We start from the raw sequence: 20,700 nt of genomic DNA, 5'->3' as shown, positions 1-20,700 counted from the left end.
TTTTGTGGTTTTCAAATTTGTGTGTGGCATGGTATTGTCATGTTGCAAACGGAATGTTTCCCTTTTCTCTGGCCTTACACAGACAATCTTGGTCTTCAACTTTGTTAATGTTCTAATGTATCGGTCAGAATTGACAGTCAACCCTGGTTCCAAGAAAACCGGGAGGATGATGCGCTTCCTGTCCCAGAAGATGGAGCACATCACTTTGTCTGCAGATGTCTGTGTATTGTTTGGAAGTGTAAGTGTTGCTATTCCATCAACTGCCATTTGAACTTTGGCTTATAGTGGTGACATCAAATCTTGTCATCAGTAAGGATGCTGTCTAAGAATCCATCACCTTTGGTTTCGTACTTATTCAACAAGTTCTCACAGACATACCATTGGTGGTCCTTTTGGTCCTGCGTGAGCATTTGTGGAACCCACCTAGCATACACTAGCATCCTAGGAATGACAGCATCGTTTCTAGTGCTCTGATACCCACATTCAACTGTACACGCATTTCATTCACTGTTATCAGTGCAGATGAGTTGGTTGAAGCACACAGTGTTTTCTAGCATATTATTATTATTATTATTATTATTAGCTGTTCATGGGAGTTTGGAGCGCACTTTGTCACTCACATCACATGATTCATTCAGGCGGAATAAAAAAGGAAGCATTACTTTGTGAACAACCCTTGTAAATCTGGGATGTATTGTAATTTTTGTTTCATTTTCTTGCTTGACTAGTGCACTATTTGGCAAATAATAGTTTAATTTTGACTTTTTTATTTAATGGTTGTATGAGACGAATAAATGATGATTAGTTCCAAAGTTAAGAAATTTCTTTTGATATTCAGTGAGTTTATGGTCATACAAGTTATTGTAGTGTTGTTTGTTGTGAGAAAGTAAAATGGAACCTTTGTGTATTGAGTCAAGTTTTTGTTTTGGATGGTTGCTCTATGTGAGTATTCAAAGTTATTAGTTGTATTAGGAGGACATTGTTGGACATGTTGCATATTATATGTAATGGTTGCATAATTCCTGAGATTGTGTTGTTCATACCGTTTAATACTTGGTCCAACAGAGTTTGGCTCATTTTTTACTTGAGGTATAGTTCTATGCAGTTCTAGGTCCATACACCCAGCTTTTAACTTCACTTTTTGAGAAACGATTAGATTATTACTCATTGCTTGAAGCACCTCTACTGAAGAATGCCGATGGAGTTGCTCAGGCATTTTTGTGGACAAAAGTGTGCATTCCTCTTGTATGCTGGCTTTTCAATCTTGTAATATGCTTCTGTGGTGAATATGAACTCCACAAAATGCAAAGATTTGCCAAGCCCATAACTTCAGATGTATAATGTTCATTGTCACACTTTTTTGAACTTAGTAGCTTGTTTATGATTGCTTCAAAATTATTATTTTGTTTATGATTGCTCCAAAATTATTATTTTGTTTATGATTGCTTTAAAATTATTATTTTGTTTATGATTGCTTCAAAATTATTATTTTGTTTATGATTGCTTCAAAATTATTATTTTGTTTATGATTGCTTTAAAATTATTATTTTGTTTATGATTGCTTTAAAATTATTATTTTGTTTATGATTGCTTCAAAATTATTATTTTGTTTATGATTGCTTCAAAATTATTATTTTGTTTATGATTGCTTCAAAATTATTATTTTGTTTATGATTGCTCCAAAATTATTATTTTGTTTATGATTGCTTTAAAATTATTATTTTGTTTATGATTGCTTCAAAATTATTATTTTGTTTTTTACTAATGAGTTGCTACTTATCAAAGTCCAAAGTCACTTAAGAATTAAAGATTAAAGAACTTATCAGTCGAAATGATGAAAAATATAATGAGAAGATTGAAACTTATGAATGGAATGAACAAAATTCGATTACTTATTAGGCTGTTTTACAAGTATTTGTTAACATTGATTTTGAAGATCACTATAGTCTGCAGGGAAGCAGCTTCGTAGTAATGTGTTTCACAGATGAAAAGTTATTGGAAAGAAACTTTGTTCATGGAAATTCCATTTGATGTCCGGTACATGAAGAAAGAAAATACAGTAATTTCAGTTGTGGTAGAAAAGTAAATTGTTGCTGTGAATGTCTTACAAGAAAGAACCAGAAATGGAAACTATTTTGATGCCTGCATTCTTGCCGTTCCTAACAATTTAAAGCGTGCCTCATCATTATTAACAAGTTCTGCAACCAGCATTCTAGGCACTTATGTTCTAATATATTTCACTTCAACTTTTTTAGTTGTATTGGTGTTGGTAGTAGTAGTAGTAGTAGTAGTAGTAGTAGTAGTAGTAGTAGTAGTAGCAGTTGTAGTAGACATTGTGGACATCAAGCAAATAATGTCTCTCTTGTGTCAGCATTTTTTTTTCATTATGATCTTTTGTGTTTAAATAATAATGGCACTTGTATTTGCTTTGTTTGATTAATTAAAGAATTACAGCCAACTTTGTGTATCCAGTGTCATTTGTCCTTGTAAGTCATTGTTAGAAAAATTAAACTGTTTTCATAACACTTCTAGCTAAGGCTAGATGGTACTATCCCCCTTTTGTCTTTTCGTCTCCTCATAGCTAGAACTATTGTCTGTGCTACCAAACTATGTTGATGCCACCATACAACAGGTCGAGTGCATCAAACTATGCATATTATAATTATTATTATTATTATTATTATTATTATTATTATTATATATTAATATGATAGCGTGTGTGTTCTTTTGTGTGTCACGCTTCCCGGCAAATTTGATTGGTTAAGATTTAATTCCGGAATATACATTACTTACAGAATACACATTTACGAACGCTCAAGGCAGCATTCGAATAGCGTGTTCTTACATCTATATTTGTTTTTAATTCTATAAAATTTAGGTTATATCTTTCAAAAGTTGTTAAGAAATAATTGATTTTAAGTTATTCCGTAATAAAAAAACTATAACACACATCTCTCGGCCGGTGGGGACAAAAATTGAGCAGTTATTTGTTTTTTTCATTGTTTAGTTTTCTTTACATTTGTTTATTAAGAAAGAGAAAGAGAGAGACAGAGAGAGACGCTGATGTTTTCATTCATTAAAATATTATTGCTACTACTAATTGCTATAACATGTAAACAAAAGCCCAGATGCATATGTTATGAAACCTCGAAGTTAGCAACACATTATTAACGAAACTGGTCTTGTACATAAAATATTTTAATAAAAACATTAAATCTAATATATATATATTAAATGACAGTTCCTTTTTCTAAATAAATTATTTTTATTACAAGATTGTTTTAACTAAAATTAGTTTCATGAAAAACTGTTTTTGGTACATCTTTCTCCGGAACATGACGTCAACAGCCTGAGTAAGTCGAGCGTCGCCAAGCGTCGCCGATGAAAACATAACAAGAAAAGAAAACTTACCTTAAATTTTAAGATTTATTAACTGTAAAGAAAAATGTTATAACAATATTTTTTTCTTTTTTTTTTTGCTAAGTATATATATATATATATATATATATATATATATATATATATATATTAAAATAAATAATGTTAAAAAAAATTTTGTTCGAGAAAAAGTTTAGAGGTAAGTCAAATAAATACTTTCAAGGAATTTTTTTTGTAATTTTTTTTTTTTTCAAGAAAAATTTAAAACAATTTTTTTATTTTTGTTTTTTTTGGTGTTATTTTTATTTTTTATTTTTTTCAAGGAAAAACCTGAGAGCTAGAAAAGTTGAAACAAAACTGGGTGGGATAGTTTGTTTTTTTTCATATTAAAACAGATATTGTTGTTGTTTCCTCAGACCATATTTTTATTAATGGTGTGTGTGCATGGATCGTATTCCGCATTTGTGCTGGAGGTCTTTCTGTGTTGCTCGCTCAAACCCCCACAAGTGGATGATTTTAATTATGATGGCAATTGTCAGGCTAGACTTGCCAAAAAAGTTACCATCTAGATGATGTAAAGGTTCGGCATTTAGTAGCCTGACACCTTCAGGCATAGCCATCACTTACCTTTCCTCTTATAATAAGATTGCACCTGTGTTCACATGGTGCACAAGTTTTCGTCTGTGCCAGTAAATTTTTTCTTGACAAAATCGAGGACTCCAGCTGGTGTTTTGAACTGCTCACTTAAGTAAAATTCATGATTTTTTTTTTCTGACATGAAAGTACGAAATGGTGAGCTTCTTTTTTTTTTTACTAATTTGTTTTCTTTTCTTCCTCTTCCAAATTGTCGTCTGCTGCTTTGAATTTTCAACTCGCGCGAATGCGCGTTGCATTGAAAACCATCCTGCTACATTGTCATTGGCTCAGCTTTATGTTACGTCAGACAGCTTAATTTCCTCAGCGACGCTCGGCTTACTCCGGCTGTTGACGTCATGTTCCAAGGAAAGCCGTGCGTGCGCGTGCGCTGCATTATGTCTGGATCACTCTCTGCATGAGTACAAATATTTTAATCTATATATTAATACGATAGCATGTGTGTTATTTTCTCTATCACATTTATTTTTTTTCTTCCGAGTGTCTGTCATTTAATGTTATGCCTTTCCATTTCTTGTAATAAATAATTTTACCAAGAATTCTTCATCAGTTTTGGTTTCGGTTTCGATTCAAGCTGATGCACCCAAGCCATATGGATATATTTTTTATTTTTGAAATCACAGGTTTATAATATATAAGGATGGATCGAAAATTGACTCTTATAGTAATATATATGAAATCTGCATAAATTAAAATATCATATTTTACGACCAGGCTATGCCGGGCGTCCCTGCTACCTAAGATATATACTTTTGCAGTTTTAACAAAAGAACTACAATAATATCAGGGTGTATCCACAAAAATGCCAACATCAATATATTACATATGAAAGAGTCCACTGTGGAATTTCCACAGGTCCCGCTAGTTATTATAATTATAATTAATATTATTATTATTGTTATTATTATTATTTACCCACTTGGAGTTTTCACACATCGTTATTGTTCACTAATAATAACCAATTGTATTTCTCTCGGGTTTGAATGATAAGTTTGTTCAAATTTCCAGCACTATTGCCAATTATTTTGCATTGTGACAACAGTTATTTATCATTGATTTCTCGCTAGCAATAACTGTCAGTCTTTTCTGAAATTTAAGTGAAAATAAGCCTACCCAAGATTCCAGTATCCTTTGTCTGATTGGTGTGCTCCCTCCTTAGTCTTCTCATACTTATTCTTTACAATAGTTTTGTGTGTTACCAACTGAGGTTTGTGTCATCGCATGTATGTATGACTGACTTTTTTTTCATTTGGGGGGGGTGTAGGTCAGTTTATTAAATTTCTGTCAATTTTCACCTATTTTCTTTGAGCTTTGAGTGATGGTCTCCCTATATGTGCTGTTCTTTTTCCATGTAAAATAATTTATGTCAAGTTAGTGTTTGTTGGTTATGTTTGTTGGTTATGTTTGTTGGTTATGTTTGTTGGTTATGTTTGTTAGTTATGTTTGTTAGTTATGTTTGTTGGTTATGTTTGTTGGTTATGTTTGTTGGTTTCCATGTTTTGCTTTCTTTTCCTGCCTCTTTGAGTTTCACCCTGCAAATGCAGCAAAATCTACAATTTGGCAATTTTTCTTTTCTTCTTACGGACTATATAGTTTCCCTGCTTGGATAAGTTCCGTAATCATTGCAAATGACTTTGCATTATTGCAACAGCCGATCATGATCATCATCATCATCTAAATATTAATTTACTTGTCCATACATCCGGTGTCACAAACAACAAAAAACATCATCGTCACAAACATTAATTAATGTGAACTGAATCACCCCTCATTATAGCCACTTTTTATCAGGTAAAAATCATTAAAACCATTCTTCTCCAAAAATTTTTATTACCATTATTACCTTATGACATATATGTCATGTTAAAATTAGTAAAAATGTCAAGACATTTCAGGTGAAAATATAATTACCTACTTAAATGTCATGTCAAAATAAGTAAAATCATATAATGCTTTTGTTGATTCTGGATCTTTTAAATCTATGCATTTCAGGTTAAAACAGTATTAACAACTTACATGTCGTGTTGAAATTAATACAAATTTCAACGCATTTCAGGTGAAAACATTATCACCTACTTACATGTATTGAAATTAGTACAAATTAATTAATACAGAGCAGTTTTCTGTAAATAGGGAAAATCAGACTTATTCTTTGCATACACAATCCAAAATGTTCTGAAATAGTAAAAAAAAACTTTGGGCCATCAGAACTGACTTAAAATCACGTGTGTATCATGCACATCTAGCTGAACTTTTGAAAGACATTAAAAACAGACATGTACTGGGAATTCTATTTGCAAATGTTTATGTTATTGAATTTCAAAATAGAAGGTTACCACACTGCCACATAATCATAATGCTTTGAGATCAGGATAAGATCAGAACAGTTCAACAAATTGATGCAATTGCGTCAGCAGAGTTAGCAGGACATGAAGATCCGGAGCTTCATGATTTAGTTAAGTCTTTAATCATAATTGTTTGATTATGTGATAAGAAGTTTCTTACTGATGTGTGTTTTATAAATTTTCAACTACCGTGGAGTTTCCATGGGTTCCTTTTCTTTTTTGTTATTTTACAAAGGAGTCATCACTTATCAAGGTCCAGAGGCCACTCCAGGATAAGGGTTAATTAGTGTACGGTTATAGTTGTTAATGTTTGTTTGTTTGTTTTGGGTTTGTTTGTTTTTTTCTCACAGTAAAATGAATTATTTTATTCTTTTCAGTGCTTTTAGTGGACATTTGGAATATCATCGAAGCATTCCGGGAGAATGGACTGAACACTCTGGAACCTGACTCAGAGCTAAATATATCACGTCTGGAAGGTATCTTATCCAGCATCTTCCATCAGCTCAACAAAAGGCTCCCCAGCTCCCAACACATTGAAATTGACCAATCAGTAAACTTGTTGCTCAACTGGTTAATAAGTGCCTATGACCGGTAAGAATGCGTTTTATTATATATTTGCTTTTAAATTAAATTTAACCACTGGTTTTTGACAGCAGTCTATATTGTAATTGAGCTTCCCTGTATCACTTACAAGTTTCAAAGCTACAATGACAGAATTGCACCAATTTTGGTATGAAGCAGCCTTGAGCTGCCGGGTATACGGGTGTGTTATAATGAAGTAAAAGAATACTGTATGTATGTATGTATGTATGTATGTCAGGTCATGTCATATGCTACTGGTACCATGTAACCCAGTACTACCTTCCTCATGGTCGGGTCACCGGCGACTAAACTGGTTCTCCCACCATACTTGTTTAGTGAGGAGGGTGGCTAGTCTCCCTGAAGGATTAAAAACAAGACCTTCTAAATGGCGAATGAACCCGTTTCCAGGGTCAACGGCCAACTAGCACCGTGTGTGTTTGTGTGTATGTATGTGTGTGTTGGGGTGGAGAGGGCTCCCGTAAGCCGTGGTGAAGGCAACCTTTCTAGGAGAAGCAAATCTCTGATTTAAAAAAAAACATAAAACGGGAGACCATTACCCGCATTAAGCTGGTCTGCAGTTTAACTTGTTGCTGGCTAGCTTGCTCTTGCTTGTTGCTGGATCTCAACATTTTGAACCGAGAGAGAGAGACTTAGCTGTCGTACAAAGCTAAGACTCTGTAACATCATCTGTGTATAGATACTCCCTCAGGCATTTGTCTATTAAAATGGTCCTGTGTCGATGGAAGTCATTTTGGGGCTTGTGGACTTTAAGTGCTTGAGGGAGTGGCAATCGTCTGACAAGACGTTGCAATCATCATGTATGTATTTATGTATGTGCGTTTGTTTGTTTGTTTCGTTTGATTACCTGTGCTGATAAAATTAAAAAACTTTTGCATTATTGTTCACAAAATATTTTATTTACAAGGTAATTATTGTGTTAGTAAATAAATTTTGTGCATATGAAATGTCAAAATAAATGTTATTTGCTGTTCACACACTTTTGCACCACCCTGTATATATATATATATATATATATATATATATATATATATATATATATATATATGCACACACACATCCGTTTTCGATGATTGGAGACTTTTGTGGAAGAGTTCATTTTTGTTTTTTGTTACAATTTTGTGAATGGAAATTCGAGTGTGAAAGTGAACAAAATAGGTCCAATTCCATAGTCTGTACCAGGAACCATTGTGCCACAGGCAATCCATTCCTTACCATTTATTTCTCTACTTAACATGTACAGATGTATGACATTGTTGCCATATAGTTTGAGAAGAAAAATTTAGTTATCGAAATTCAGTTACATTTGTTGGGATTAGATGTCAGCCAACTAATGTTTCGCTTTTGCAAACTGTCAGTTCAATTTGGGCTGAAAACGACAAGAATAAATAATCAATAAATGAAAATCAATAATCGAGTATCATTTATTGATTGGTTCTAAGTGATTGGTTATTGGCATTCTTGTAGATGGCATAAAATGAATTGGCATTATTCGTTGTGTCCGTTCGAATATTCTCAGCTGATGTACCAGTCTACATGAGGTTTCTCACCATTTCCCACTTTTTAACATCAACTAGAAAAAATATAGTTTTACTTTAAATTCTAACAAAAAATAGATTTTATTTTTGGTCATGGAAGAAATAATACACCTTCTCCCACCCCCTGATATAAACACTATATCTAACTTTTAACTCCTAAACTTTTTTATATAAAAATTAACAAATCTGCACTAACATATAATTCTGCACACTGCTTGTCCCAACTTTGTGGTACAATTTTTAAGCTAGCCTTCCAAGATCTCTAGATTTACCCAATCTTAATATCCTTACACCAAGTCTGTGGATGTACTCATACCAGCATTATGGATTTATGGATTTTATTAATTTTTAAACAATTTCATTGATAGGATCCTATTATTATTTCACTTTCTGCTAACTATTTTCCTCTGCAGAAAAAAGCACAAATTTTGGAAACTCCATGGAATAAGGAAATAATTTATTCTGTTTTGTATTCCTTATTTTTGAACAATACATTTTGTAATGTTTAATTTGCATAGTTTTATTTCTCTCATATGTTTATGCTTTATCGCAAATATTGAGCATTTTTTCAGGATAAGATTAAACTATAAAAATTAATATTTATATTTTCTTTTTTAATTATGAATATATATAAACATATTTGTATTATATGGATCATTCAGACTAGTGTTCTGAACTTGAGTGTTATTCTCACAATGTTGCAGCAGACCTTCTCCATGTGTATCTTACCGAACTCCGGAATCTGCACAGCATTTCAGATGGACCCCTTAATTTAATCCATTGGTGTAGCATGCTCTTGCTCCATAAGCTATGACTAGATAGAAGTCTTAAGTAATTCACAATTGTATTCTTAATATTAGTTTCATTGATGATTAAACCTTAATTTTTTTCTCTCGCATCTTTTAAATTGATGGTTGCATAGTCTATACCAGTGACCATTGTGCATTGAAATTTTGAGGATGATTTTTTTAACCTTTGATTTTAATGTGATTTAAACCGTAATTGAATAACATAAAATTTTGTTGATTTAGAATATTTGAAAAAATTCTGATTATTTTAAATTAAGGTGAATTTTGTATCATAAGCAACCTACAAGGATTTCAAAATTTCCTTGCTTTTACACAAGTTTAATCTGTTCATTTATAATATAATTCTTGGGCAAAGATATGTTTTTACTGTAAAAAAGATGGACATGTTTCTGCACCGATGTTAAGATTGTATGTTTTTATTTTTTGTGGTGATGTTTACCACAACAAAGTTGTAAAACTTGCCAAGATAATGATAGTCGGAAATTCTTGAGTGTGGAGCCATTATTGCAATAGAAAATGTAGTTGTTCCAAGCAAATAAATCCAGTCAGATAAACTTTTTTCAGGTTGAGAATTAATCCAGTCACGATCAGCAGATCATAGTGATTTTCTTGTGTCAAAACAGAAAGTTATCACAGAATTTAAAAAGATTCAATATATTTAATAAAGCGATTCTAGCATCTGATTAGTTTGTTCTTATCATCCATGGTTATATAATCGCCCAAGTCTTTGTGATTATATACTTCTAGTATACCAAAAATATTTAAGAGTAAACATATGTAAAACAGATGGAACAGATATAAAAGTATTTACAAAATTCTTACTTCTTTTGTAATTTCTACAGAAATCTGTGGAGTTAAACAATCTGTTGGTTTACAATGAAGATGCTTTATATGCTTATAAGAATAATCTTCTTTGCTAAAGAAAACAAAATATATATATAATAGTTTAATAATTTGAAATGAACACTTGTGTTGCAGTTGATTTATTTTTTTGTTTGTTTTGTTTTTTATCCCTGACATCTATATTCAAATTTCACTCGCATTCAATGAATACATTCTGCAAAGCAAAAACAGATTCTTTTGTCTTTGTATCATAACCCGCCTACCAGGATTTTCACGTTCCTTCCTTTTGTACATGAAAGCATGGCAGTACAGAACCTTAACATTTCTTTTTTACCTGCCATACTTAAATGACATTAATCCTTAAAATTATCTATTATATTCCATTTATGTTTTTACTTCTTTAGAACGTTGGTTGAATTAAGCAATTCTGTGCACTTTTATAGGATGTATTAGCTAAAAAGTAATGGAGATATATTTGACTTGCATTAGTGTCAGTAGTTTAAAATTGATATCCTTTGGTCTGCTGCTGTTTGATATGTTTGATATGTTTGATATGTTTGCTATGTTTGATATGTTTGATATGTTTGCTATGTTTGATATGTTTGCTATGTTTGATATGTTTGATATGTTTGCTATGTTTGATATGTTTGCTATGTTTGATATGTTTGATATGTTTGCTATGTTTGATATGTTTGATATGCTTGCTATGTTTGATATGTTCGCTATGTTTGCTATGTTTGATATGCTTGCTATGTTTGATATGTTTGATATGTTTGCTATGTTTGATATGTTTGATATGCTTGATATGTTTGATATGTTTGATATGTTTGATTGTTTGATATGTTTGCTATGTTTTATATGTTTGATATGTTTGCTATGTTTGATATGTTTGATATGTTTGATATGCTTGATATGTTTGCTATGTTTGCTATGTTTGATATGCTTGATATGTTTGATATGTTTGATATGTTTGCTATGTTTGATATGCTTGCTATGTTTGATATGTTTGCTATGTTTGCTATGTTTGATATGTTTGCTATGTTTGATATGTTTGCTATGTTTGATATGTTTGATATGTTTGCTATGTTTGATATGTTTGCTATGTTTGATATGTTTGCTATGTTTGATATGTTTGCTATGTTTGATATGTTTGATATGTTTGCTATGTTTGATATGTTTGCTATGTTTGCTATGTTTGATATGTTTGATATGTTTGCTATGTTTGCTATGTTTGATATGCTTGCTATGTTTGCTATGTTTGATATGTTTGCTATGTTTGCTATGTTTGCTATGTTTGATATGCTTGCTATGTTTGATATGTTTGCTATGTTTGATATGCTTGCTATGTTTGATATGTTTGATATGTTTGCTATGTTTGATATGTTTGATATGTTTGCTATGTTTGATATGTTTGATATGCTTGATATGTTTGATATGCTTGCTATGTTTGCTATGTTTGATATGTTTGCTATGTTTGATATGCTTGCTATGTTTGATATGTTTGCTATGTTTGATATGTTTGCTATGTTTGCTGTGTTTGCTATGTTTGATATGTTTGCTATGTTTGATATGTTTGATATGTTTGATATGTTTGCTATGTTTGATATGTTTGATATATGTTTCTCGTTCAAAATAACAACCAAGTGGGACAACTCCATCATCAAAGGACACACCTCTTATCACAGATCAAATTAAAATTAGAAAAAGTGGACTTTTCACTGCCAGAATCGCATTGAAAATCTTTTCCAGGTTTCTTTCTTAATTTCTTTGGACACTTAATTAATAGATTATACAAAATACAAGACGTAGAGTGGCTGGGGAGAAGTTACATTTAAAAATATTCTTTCATAATTTTTAAAAATAAAAATCCTACTGATCACTGCAGTCAACTAAGCAGCAAACTTTCAGATTATCAAAGAAAAAAATTTTAAAATAAATCATATAATATCTACAAGGTCTATTTATTTTGCTATATAAGTTTATCACAGAGCGATTAATAAGAGAATTAGAATTCATATTATTTGAATTATTCAAACTTATCTTGAGTGTTATTTTCACAACATTTCGGTCGATGTAACATTGTGTAGTAGATAACGTACTTGTTAAAATTCAGTTGTAAGTTACACTCTTCTGGAAGTTGTAAGTTCAATCCTCAGTGTGGACAACACTCAAAATACAATTGTGAATTAGTTAAGAATTCTCCACAGTCATGGTATGGAATGAGAGTATGCTACCACCATGGATTCTATTCGACAAAATACACGTAAAGAAGGTTGGAGGTTACATTAACCGAAACGTTGTGAAAATAACACTCATTATGAGAATAGTAGTCCAAAGAACCCAAATAATACGAATAATCAATCCTCATCTGAAAAATTCAGAAATTTGTACAATTAGCTTTTGGTTGGAAAAATGAACAAATTTTTTCTATTAATTTATGTAAACACTCAAAATTCGATGATACTCAATTATATGCAAAGCTTTTTGTTGTATGTTTGTAGATAATAAGCAGGCTGTATATTCCTGGCTAATTATGCTGACATAATTCGTCATTTTGGCAAGCAAAACAATTCAATCCACTTCAAATACTGCTTTTTTTTCCGTTTCTGTCTAATTAAAAATACCGCCTTTGTGACAATTAGGTGAAACATCTTCTTAACTTTGGTCTGATACTTTTTGGTGAATATCAATTGTTTATATCTGACCTGAAAATCTTTTTTAAATATTCATTGTCTGTGGATTTGATATCATAAATAAAATCCTTGCGCAAAGTTGTATTTGGAGAAATTCCTAAACAAATTACTTTTTAATAATCCTTTTGACTTTTATTTATTTTTAGACTTCATCAGTAATTTATCCTACTTTATCCATTTAGCCATCTACTTTGCTGCAACTATGGCATGTTTTAATTTAATTCTATGCCTTTTCGTCTGTCTGGTGGTTTAAGTGCATTAATTCCTGAATGCACTTGGACCACCAAAAGGCAAAGCATTAAATTGAAGTAGGCCATAGTCACATAAAGGTTACATTCTCTTTGTCTTCATGCAGTCGGACCTGCCAAGATTCAGTTTTAAGATACAGCTTTTCTAAATATCTTACCTAAGTGAGTGCTATAAGCACATGATCAATGACAGAGAGAGTGTGTGTGTGTGTGTGTGTGTGTGTGTGTGTGTGTGTGTGTGTGTGTGTGTGTGTGTGTGTGTGTGTGTGTGTGCCTTGCTTTTTGTGTTTTTGTTGGATGTTCTGAAATCAAAGCACTTTATTTTTACTTCCATTCATTTTATGCTATCAATTCCCTATAGGATTTTAGATCATTCAGTAATTTTCACTTTGATCATCTGATTGATCACTAGGTCCATTAATTTCTGCTGTTTCGGCAATATTCAATATAATCGTTTCTTTGTGCGTTCATTCTACTCTATATCTATATGCATAGATGACATAATCACATTGACATACAGGTTCTCGTTAGATCACTGAAGTTAAGCAATGTTAAGCCTGGCTAGTACTAGATGGGTGACTATCTGGGGAATACCAGGCACTATATGGTAGGAGGAGATTGACACATTTAGTAGCTCTTGCATCCCTCCTGGCTTCCGGTTGTCTGGAACTTGTTTTGCCACTGAATCAGGGTGGTTGGGATGAGAGAGTGAGGCTGGCTCTGTACAACAAATCAGCTTCATTTTCAACAAACTCACAGCATGAGTCATCCAATATCAGATACTTTAAATGTTCCAACAGATGAACCACTTTTTCATATTTCTATGCATTGTATGAAGATATCAATACACCTTAAAAAATTAATCGATGTTGAAGTTTTCTGAAATTTTCACTTGTTTCAAAGCTCCACCCATGATCTGGTGTTTCCATATATCAGACAGCTACCTCTCTATCACTAACATATTTTATTAAATCGGACAACCAAGATAAAATATTCCTACTTCAATGAAGTCCTTCTTAATAACATGGACCTACATTAAAGAAAATAAAATGGTTATTCTAAATGAAATATTGATTTTTTATGAGATAAAAGCTGAAAAATAAACTGACTTTATTATATATTATTATTGGCATTTGTCCAGTTTTATATCAATACTAGCAGTTCTGCCCGGCTTTGCTCGGGCCCCATGTACTGTTCATAACTTTATGAGCATACGTATATATTAAAAAGTGTGAATATGTATCGTGATGCCTTTCTATATAATAGGTTTCCTTAACTACCATAGAGAAAAGTTGGTAAAGACCGCAGACGTCAATTTAAAAAAAAATTTTTACCCCAATTTTTACCCCTTAACATTTATTGTTTTGTGCTCAAATTACATTCAAATATTTGACCCATGTCCAAGTAACATATATCTAAAATTTCAAGTGTTTAAACCCAAAATTGGTGGAGGAGTTTGGTAGAGTCTGCAAAGGTCATCTCTGTAAACTTTGACCTCTTGCCAGACAAATGTTTGGCCAAAACCGATTAAAAAGCTTGCCCTGTGTCTGAATACCCTTTATGTAAAATTTCAAATGTTTAGACCAGAAATTGTCTGAGTAATTTGGTAGAGACCGCAGAGGTCAATTTTTTTTTTTTAACTTTGAGCCCTATTATGACCCCTTAACGTTTATTGTTTTGGGCTTAAATCAAGTTATGAAGTTAGATCCATGTCCAAGGAACCTATATCTAAAATTTCAAGTGTTTAGGACCAAAATTGTTGGAGGAGTTTGGTAGAGTTCTCAAAGGTCAAATCGTTGAACTATGACCCCTTAACAGCCAAATTTTTAGCCGAAAATGGATTACAAAATTTCCCCAAATCTCAGTACGCTGTATATCAAATTTCGAGTCTGTAGACTTAAAATTTACAGAGTTATTGCATAGGGAAATGTACACAGACACACAGACACGTTCACTTTTATTGATATATATAGATTAAAATATTATAATTACACAACAATTTTATTATGCATGGTTAAAAGCAGCTGTACACAAAAATGTATGAAATTTCATCCAATACTTTTATTTTTATAAAATAAAATAAAATTTGGTTGGAAAACAATTTCTAACCGATATTATTATGATGACTGTATGTTGAATTGTGTCCCTTCTTTGACATTTAAACTCTGAATTATGTCCATTGGACATTGTAGGCAGAAAATGGTGGACAAGACATTTTAGCCATAAAAAAGTGTTGTTTTTTTCTTTTTAAAAAATATATACTTTTAATGAATTTGCATAATTTTTGGTGTCTTTTTTTAAACCTAACACATAAGTACATAATAATTTTTTTTGCGTCATTTTCTTTTCTTTTTATGAGCATTTTTAATATTGAAGTAAAACTAGATAAGTGCTGAAAATTGATTTGAAATTATTAATTTTCTTTTAAATTTGGCAGCTTATTGGTAGATTATTCAGACTACAACGTCAACAAAGTAAATGTTTACATTAACTTTTCAACGTATTTAAAATTAAATTTTTATGGAAAAGAAAAATGTTTATTTGAATGCAAATTTTGGTGTATAAGGTGACGATAAGATAAAACGAGATACCAAGTTGTAACAAATTTTAATAAATTTATCGTATATTGGCTGTATAAGACGACTGCTAAATCATGAAACCATGTTTGTTTAGCCTATGCTAGAGATTGCAACGCCCGGTATCTTATAAAATATTGGTTTTTAAAGATGATTTTTTTAACTTTAAGAATCGTCTTCTATGGTAAATGTTATTTTGATATGAAAATAAATAACTATCCATTTTTTTATATCTTACAAATGTAAAAATATTTTTTTATCATTTTAAACTTAAAAATAAAAATAAAAAATGCTGTAAACCAAGTGTCTCATGCTGTTCTTCTTTTATAAAACTTTCTGTACTTTTATCTTCTGCAGGGAACATAAAGGACGCATATTGGTGTTCTCCCTTAAGGTGGCCTTGTCTCATCTCTGCACAGGAAAGTTAATGGACAAATTACGATGTAAGTAAACCTTTATCTACCGCAAGTATTCCATCCAATGTTATTACTGCAAACTGTTGTTATTATAAATTACACAATAATTTATTCACTACATTTAAATCTGAAATTTTGTATGCATAGCATATTTTTGATTTGATTATTATTTACTTCTAAATCAGAGTTTCCCAACTGAGCTCCTCATGGAGCACTCGCTATGTAAAGACGACCCCAGAATGCAAGTACTATGTAAAGACGACACCCAAGTCGTTCAGAAGTAACTTTGCAGGTTGTTCTTGGATTGTGGCAGCATTTATAATCATCAACATTATTATTCAAATCTGTATGGGGGTTGGATCGATATTATTGTTTGAATCCATGTTGGCTCAGGTGAAGGTTATTGTTCGAGATGTGTTGGGTTGTATTGAAATTATTATTCATGTCTGTGTTGGGTCGTATCGACATTAGTGTTCGAGTTTGTATTGTGTCATATCTGATTACTGTTCAAGTTCGTCTGTATCCATGTTGCTGGTGGATTTGTGTCAGCGGACGTTGTGATCAGAGTCAAAAGTTCTCTTGTTTTTATTGGCAAAGTTTTATTAAAATTCTAAAGACTTATTTGCATTTTATATGATGAATTTAATGAAATTGATTTTTAGTCTTTAGCAACTAGAAAAAATATTGGATTAAAGTTAAATTATATATGCATATATGAAATCCTTAGATGATAAAATATCTCTCAGAGGATCCATAAGCAAAATAATGTTAAAAACATAAAGTGGATCGACCAAAATCAAGGGTAATCCAAAGGTCCCCTTTCATTGGCTACTGTGCAGGGTGCCACTCCTTTCAATGAATTCCACTTGACTTACCTTTAATCATCACCTTATAATGTACAATGATGATTTTTTAGCAAAGAGGCAACATTTTTTGAGTCTTTGGTATGACTCAACTGAGAATTGAACCCTGGTCTCTTAGCAAATACTAATAATTGAACAAAATGGGTAGGTGACAGGAACATCATTGGCGTGTAAATATTTACCTTTTTATTCTATGATGACTTTTACTCATCAATAATCAATAATCAATAATCAATAGTCTTTAGTCTAAGAAAGTGTGGTATCTGTTGTGATACTACACTTTCATTCTTTGGATTAGTGTTCTCATCTTGAATGTTATTTGCACAACATTTCGGTCGATGTAACCGACCTTCTTCAGGTGTAGTTTGTCGAGTTTGACAGAAAAAATTCTCAAGTTCAACAAGATATACCTGAAGAAGGTCGGAGGTTACATCGACCGAAATATTGTGCAAATAAGATGAGAACAATAGTCCGAAGAATTCAAATAATACAAATAATCAATCCTCCTCTAAAACAGTTAGAAACGTAAAATTAATTTTTATTTGATTAAATTGTAAAAATATGTTAGTGTGTGTGTGTGTGTGTGTGTGTGTGTGTGTGTGTGTGTGTGTGTGTGTGTGTGTAAATTTTAATAATTTGAATTAAAAATGCAATAAATCCAATTGTATTCCAAATGAGAAATTAAATTATAACAAGACAAACTTTTAAAATGTAGACTCTGATTGCAAAAGTTTATTTCTCCTATGTCATATGGATAAACTTGTCAGTAGATTACTATTCATACGGGATTCTGACGCTAAAGCCATCTCTCCAAAAAATCCCAATGAGTCAATTTTGTTAGAATACTTTTCATATCAGTAGTTGTGAAATCCAGAAAATTCAAGCAATCAAGCATTATATTATCATGAAGCAACTGTTGACTGTTTTTCGTCTACCTATGATCTTGATCTTTTCAAGACTAAAGTCAAAATCCTGTCTTTATAATAAAAAGCTTTCATTCTTGTTAGTTCTTTACATCAAGTAGTTTCACGCCTTATCTGGGGCAATTTCCATTAAAAAATATTTTTAATTACCTTTTTTTAGATTTTTATGTTTTATTAATGCTGAAATGGGGCTGTGTACTTTTTTTTAATAGTGTTTTTGTTGAGGCATAATTAAAACATAAAATAATAAATTTACTCATTTATTTTTTTTAATAAACGTTTTTTGAATAAACTCAGTCATTGAAATGCAAAACCTATTTTATCAAAAGTCAGCGTTGCAAAAAAAATCAATCGAAATGAATTCCAAGATTATCAAAGAGCTTATATTGCCATTAAATCCATTACTCTGCAATTGTTTGATGAGAATTGACAGGTTGCTACATATTTATCAGCATTTTACTTGGTCATGATTTTACGGATCAAATTACCCATAATCCTTAGCTGAAACTATTCTTTTTTTTTTAGACTTTCAAAATACACACATTTCATTTGCTGGAGTATAAAAAATTGAATTCTCGCAGATGTAATAGATTTAGTCTCATTTTTCAAAAGAATTACGTTCCAATAACAGGTTGAAATAAAGGCATGAGTCAAGTCAGATTTATTGTCTGATGGCACAACATATAAAGAATTAGCACTAAGGTGTGGCTGTGCATATTATTTACATATATTAGTTACAGTTATGTTTATATGCATGTATATGCATTTTAGTATAGGACACAATTCCATCTGCATTAATGGCGCAGTTTAGTGACAAATCAACTCTTTCTGCGTAATCTAATTCCAAAACATAATATAATCGAACACAAGTTGCTGTTTTACCTAGCTGGAGAGTAACTGCATGCTAATACTTTTCTCAAAAGTATTAATGCATAACTGACCACAATAAATCAAATAGGACTTAAACTAAAACTTTACATAAATCTGCAACGGTTTCTATTTGGCTATTACCAACCGCCCCTCCCCCCGACACCAATCTGTGTGAACGTTCATACATTTGTCTTTAAACAATGTCAGCATGTAAAATGGACATTAAACTGATTATCATTATTTGTACTCACTAGGAGTTTTCACACTGGCCATCATCAGAGATCAGCGTTGATAACAACCGGGAATGTTCCTTGGAGTCTGGGTGACAACAAATCTCCCCAAATTTCCAGTACTCTCTATCTCTTTTGATTACCTTTGCAAATGATTTTGTATTATCACAATAGTCGCTTACCATTTACTTATTGCTGGAAACGAATATTGGTCTTCACTGGAATTTGGGTGGCAGCAGACCTCATCCAGTGGAGGTCTGATCAGTGCTCTCCTTCTTAAGTTTTTCCATCCTCCTTGAACATCTGGCAATTAGTTGTGAAAGGATCCCTCAAATCTTTTGCATTATATATTTCATATTTTCATAAGTCATAGACTGATACGTTGTTTGTTGATTAGGAGCAAAATGTAGTATCTGTTTATATACTACACTTCATTTTTTATTTTCTAGGTCAGTGAAGGAGAAATCCTTCTAGATTAAGGAAATTTTAATTGCAGACTGTTTCTTTTTGGGGAGCTGAATTTTCTTCACATTAAAAACCGACATTGTGTTTAAATTTTCAGAAACAAGTAAATAGGCATTCATATGTAGCATGAGTGATTAAAACAATCTTTTTCATTAAATATTTTTGATTTTGTTAATAAAAAAAAGTAATCCAACTCTATAATCAACCAATTCATGATAGAAGTATTAGAATTTGTATTATTTGGAATCTTTGAACTACTATTCTCATCTTAAGTGCTATTTCCATAATGCTTTCATCGATGTAGCCTCCAAGTTTATCAAACTCTGAAATATTTCTGCCAAACTTGGGAATTTGCATGGATCTTGCAAAACCATCACTAGTGGATAAAGTACTTGGTAAAATTCAGTTGTAAGTTACACCGTTCTAGAGGTTGAAGGCTCAATCTTCAGTGTGGGTGACACTCAAAATACAATTGTGAAGTATTTAGGATTTCTACTCAGTCATGGCTGATGAAATGAGAGCATGCTACTTTCGTGGGTTAAATAAAGGCTTCAGTTCAAAATTTCATGTACATTCCCAAGTTTGACAAAGTTTCTTTCTAAAAATGCAGGCCTGTGGAACTCTGTTTCATTTTCCTGATTTTCAACTGACTACAATATGGTCGTCTTCAAGTCCAACATGAGCCATCCCCTTAAGTAATCGAATTTACCAAGTTTCCACTACTAACGATTACTACAACATTGACTACTGTACACTCATTAACCCTTATCCTTGGGTGGCCTCTAAGCCTTGATAAGTGGTGATTCCTTGGTACAAAAAAAAAATACACCTGAAGAAGATCTGAGATTACACCAACCAAAACATTGTAAAAATAACACTTGAGATAGTAGTCTGAATAAACCAAATACTATGAGTGTTCTCATCTTCTAAAAATAATGTGCACAGGTTTTCTGTTTTTCTCTTGACCTATTTCCTCATTTTCATTCATTTCATATGAATCAGATGAGTCTATTGTTTGCATTGAAGATTGCCAACATCCTAAGTGAAAGTGTTTCTGTGGAACAAATTGGATTAATTAATTATGCCAATAAATAAAAGAATGCATTTAACCTGACACTATTCTTACAATAGTGTCGTTAACCACTTAGTCAATGTCACCTCTGGTTAAATCAAACAGAAATGGGTCACAAATTTGATAAAATATTTAAGAGAATTTGATATCTCTATTCATACTCGATTTAACGTATGT

General features: G+C 31.8%; 1 protein-coding gene across 10 annotated transcripts in view; it reads left to right on the top strand.

Annotated features, from left to right (window-relative positions):
• LOC145296848 (dystrobrevin beta-like) overlaps window positions 1–20,700 on the top strand; it is a 541,375-nt gene that overhangs the window by 205,611 nt on the left and 315,064 nt on the right. For all 10 annotated transcript variants that reach the window (XR_013870040.1, XR_013870041.1, XR_013870039.1 and 7 more), the window contains exons 4-5: window positions 6,755–6,968; window positions 16,042–16,127. Coding sequence is in view for 7 of the 10 variants with exons in the window: in XM_080142975.1 (XP_079999101.1) it covers window positions 6,755–6,968; window positions 16,042–16,127 (300 nt within the window). In the remaining 3 variants the exon portion in view is untranslated. The remainder of the gene's footprint in view (window positions 1–6,754; window positions 6,969–16,041; window positions 16,128–20,700) is intronic.

The sequence above is a fragment of the Euprymna scolopes genome, chromosome 17 (assembly GCF_053919585.1).
Source record: "Euprymna scolopes isolate OS-2025 chromosome 17, ASM5391958v1, whole genome shotgun sequence".
NCBI classification, from domain to species: domain Eukaryota; kingdom Metazoa; phylum Mollusca; class Cephalopoda; order Sepiida; family Sepiolidae; genus Euprymna; species Euprymna scolopes.
This window is presented reverse-complemented; position numbering and strand designations above follow the sequence as displayed.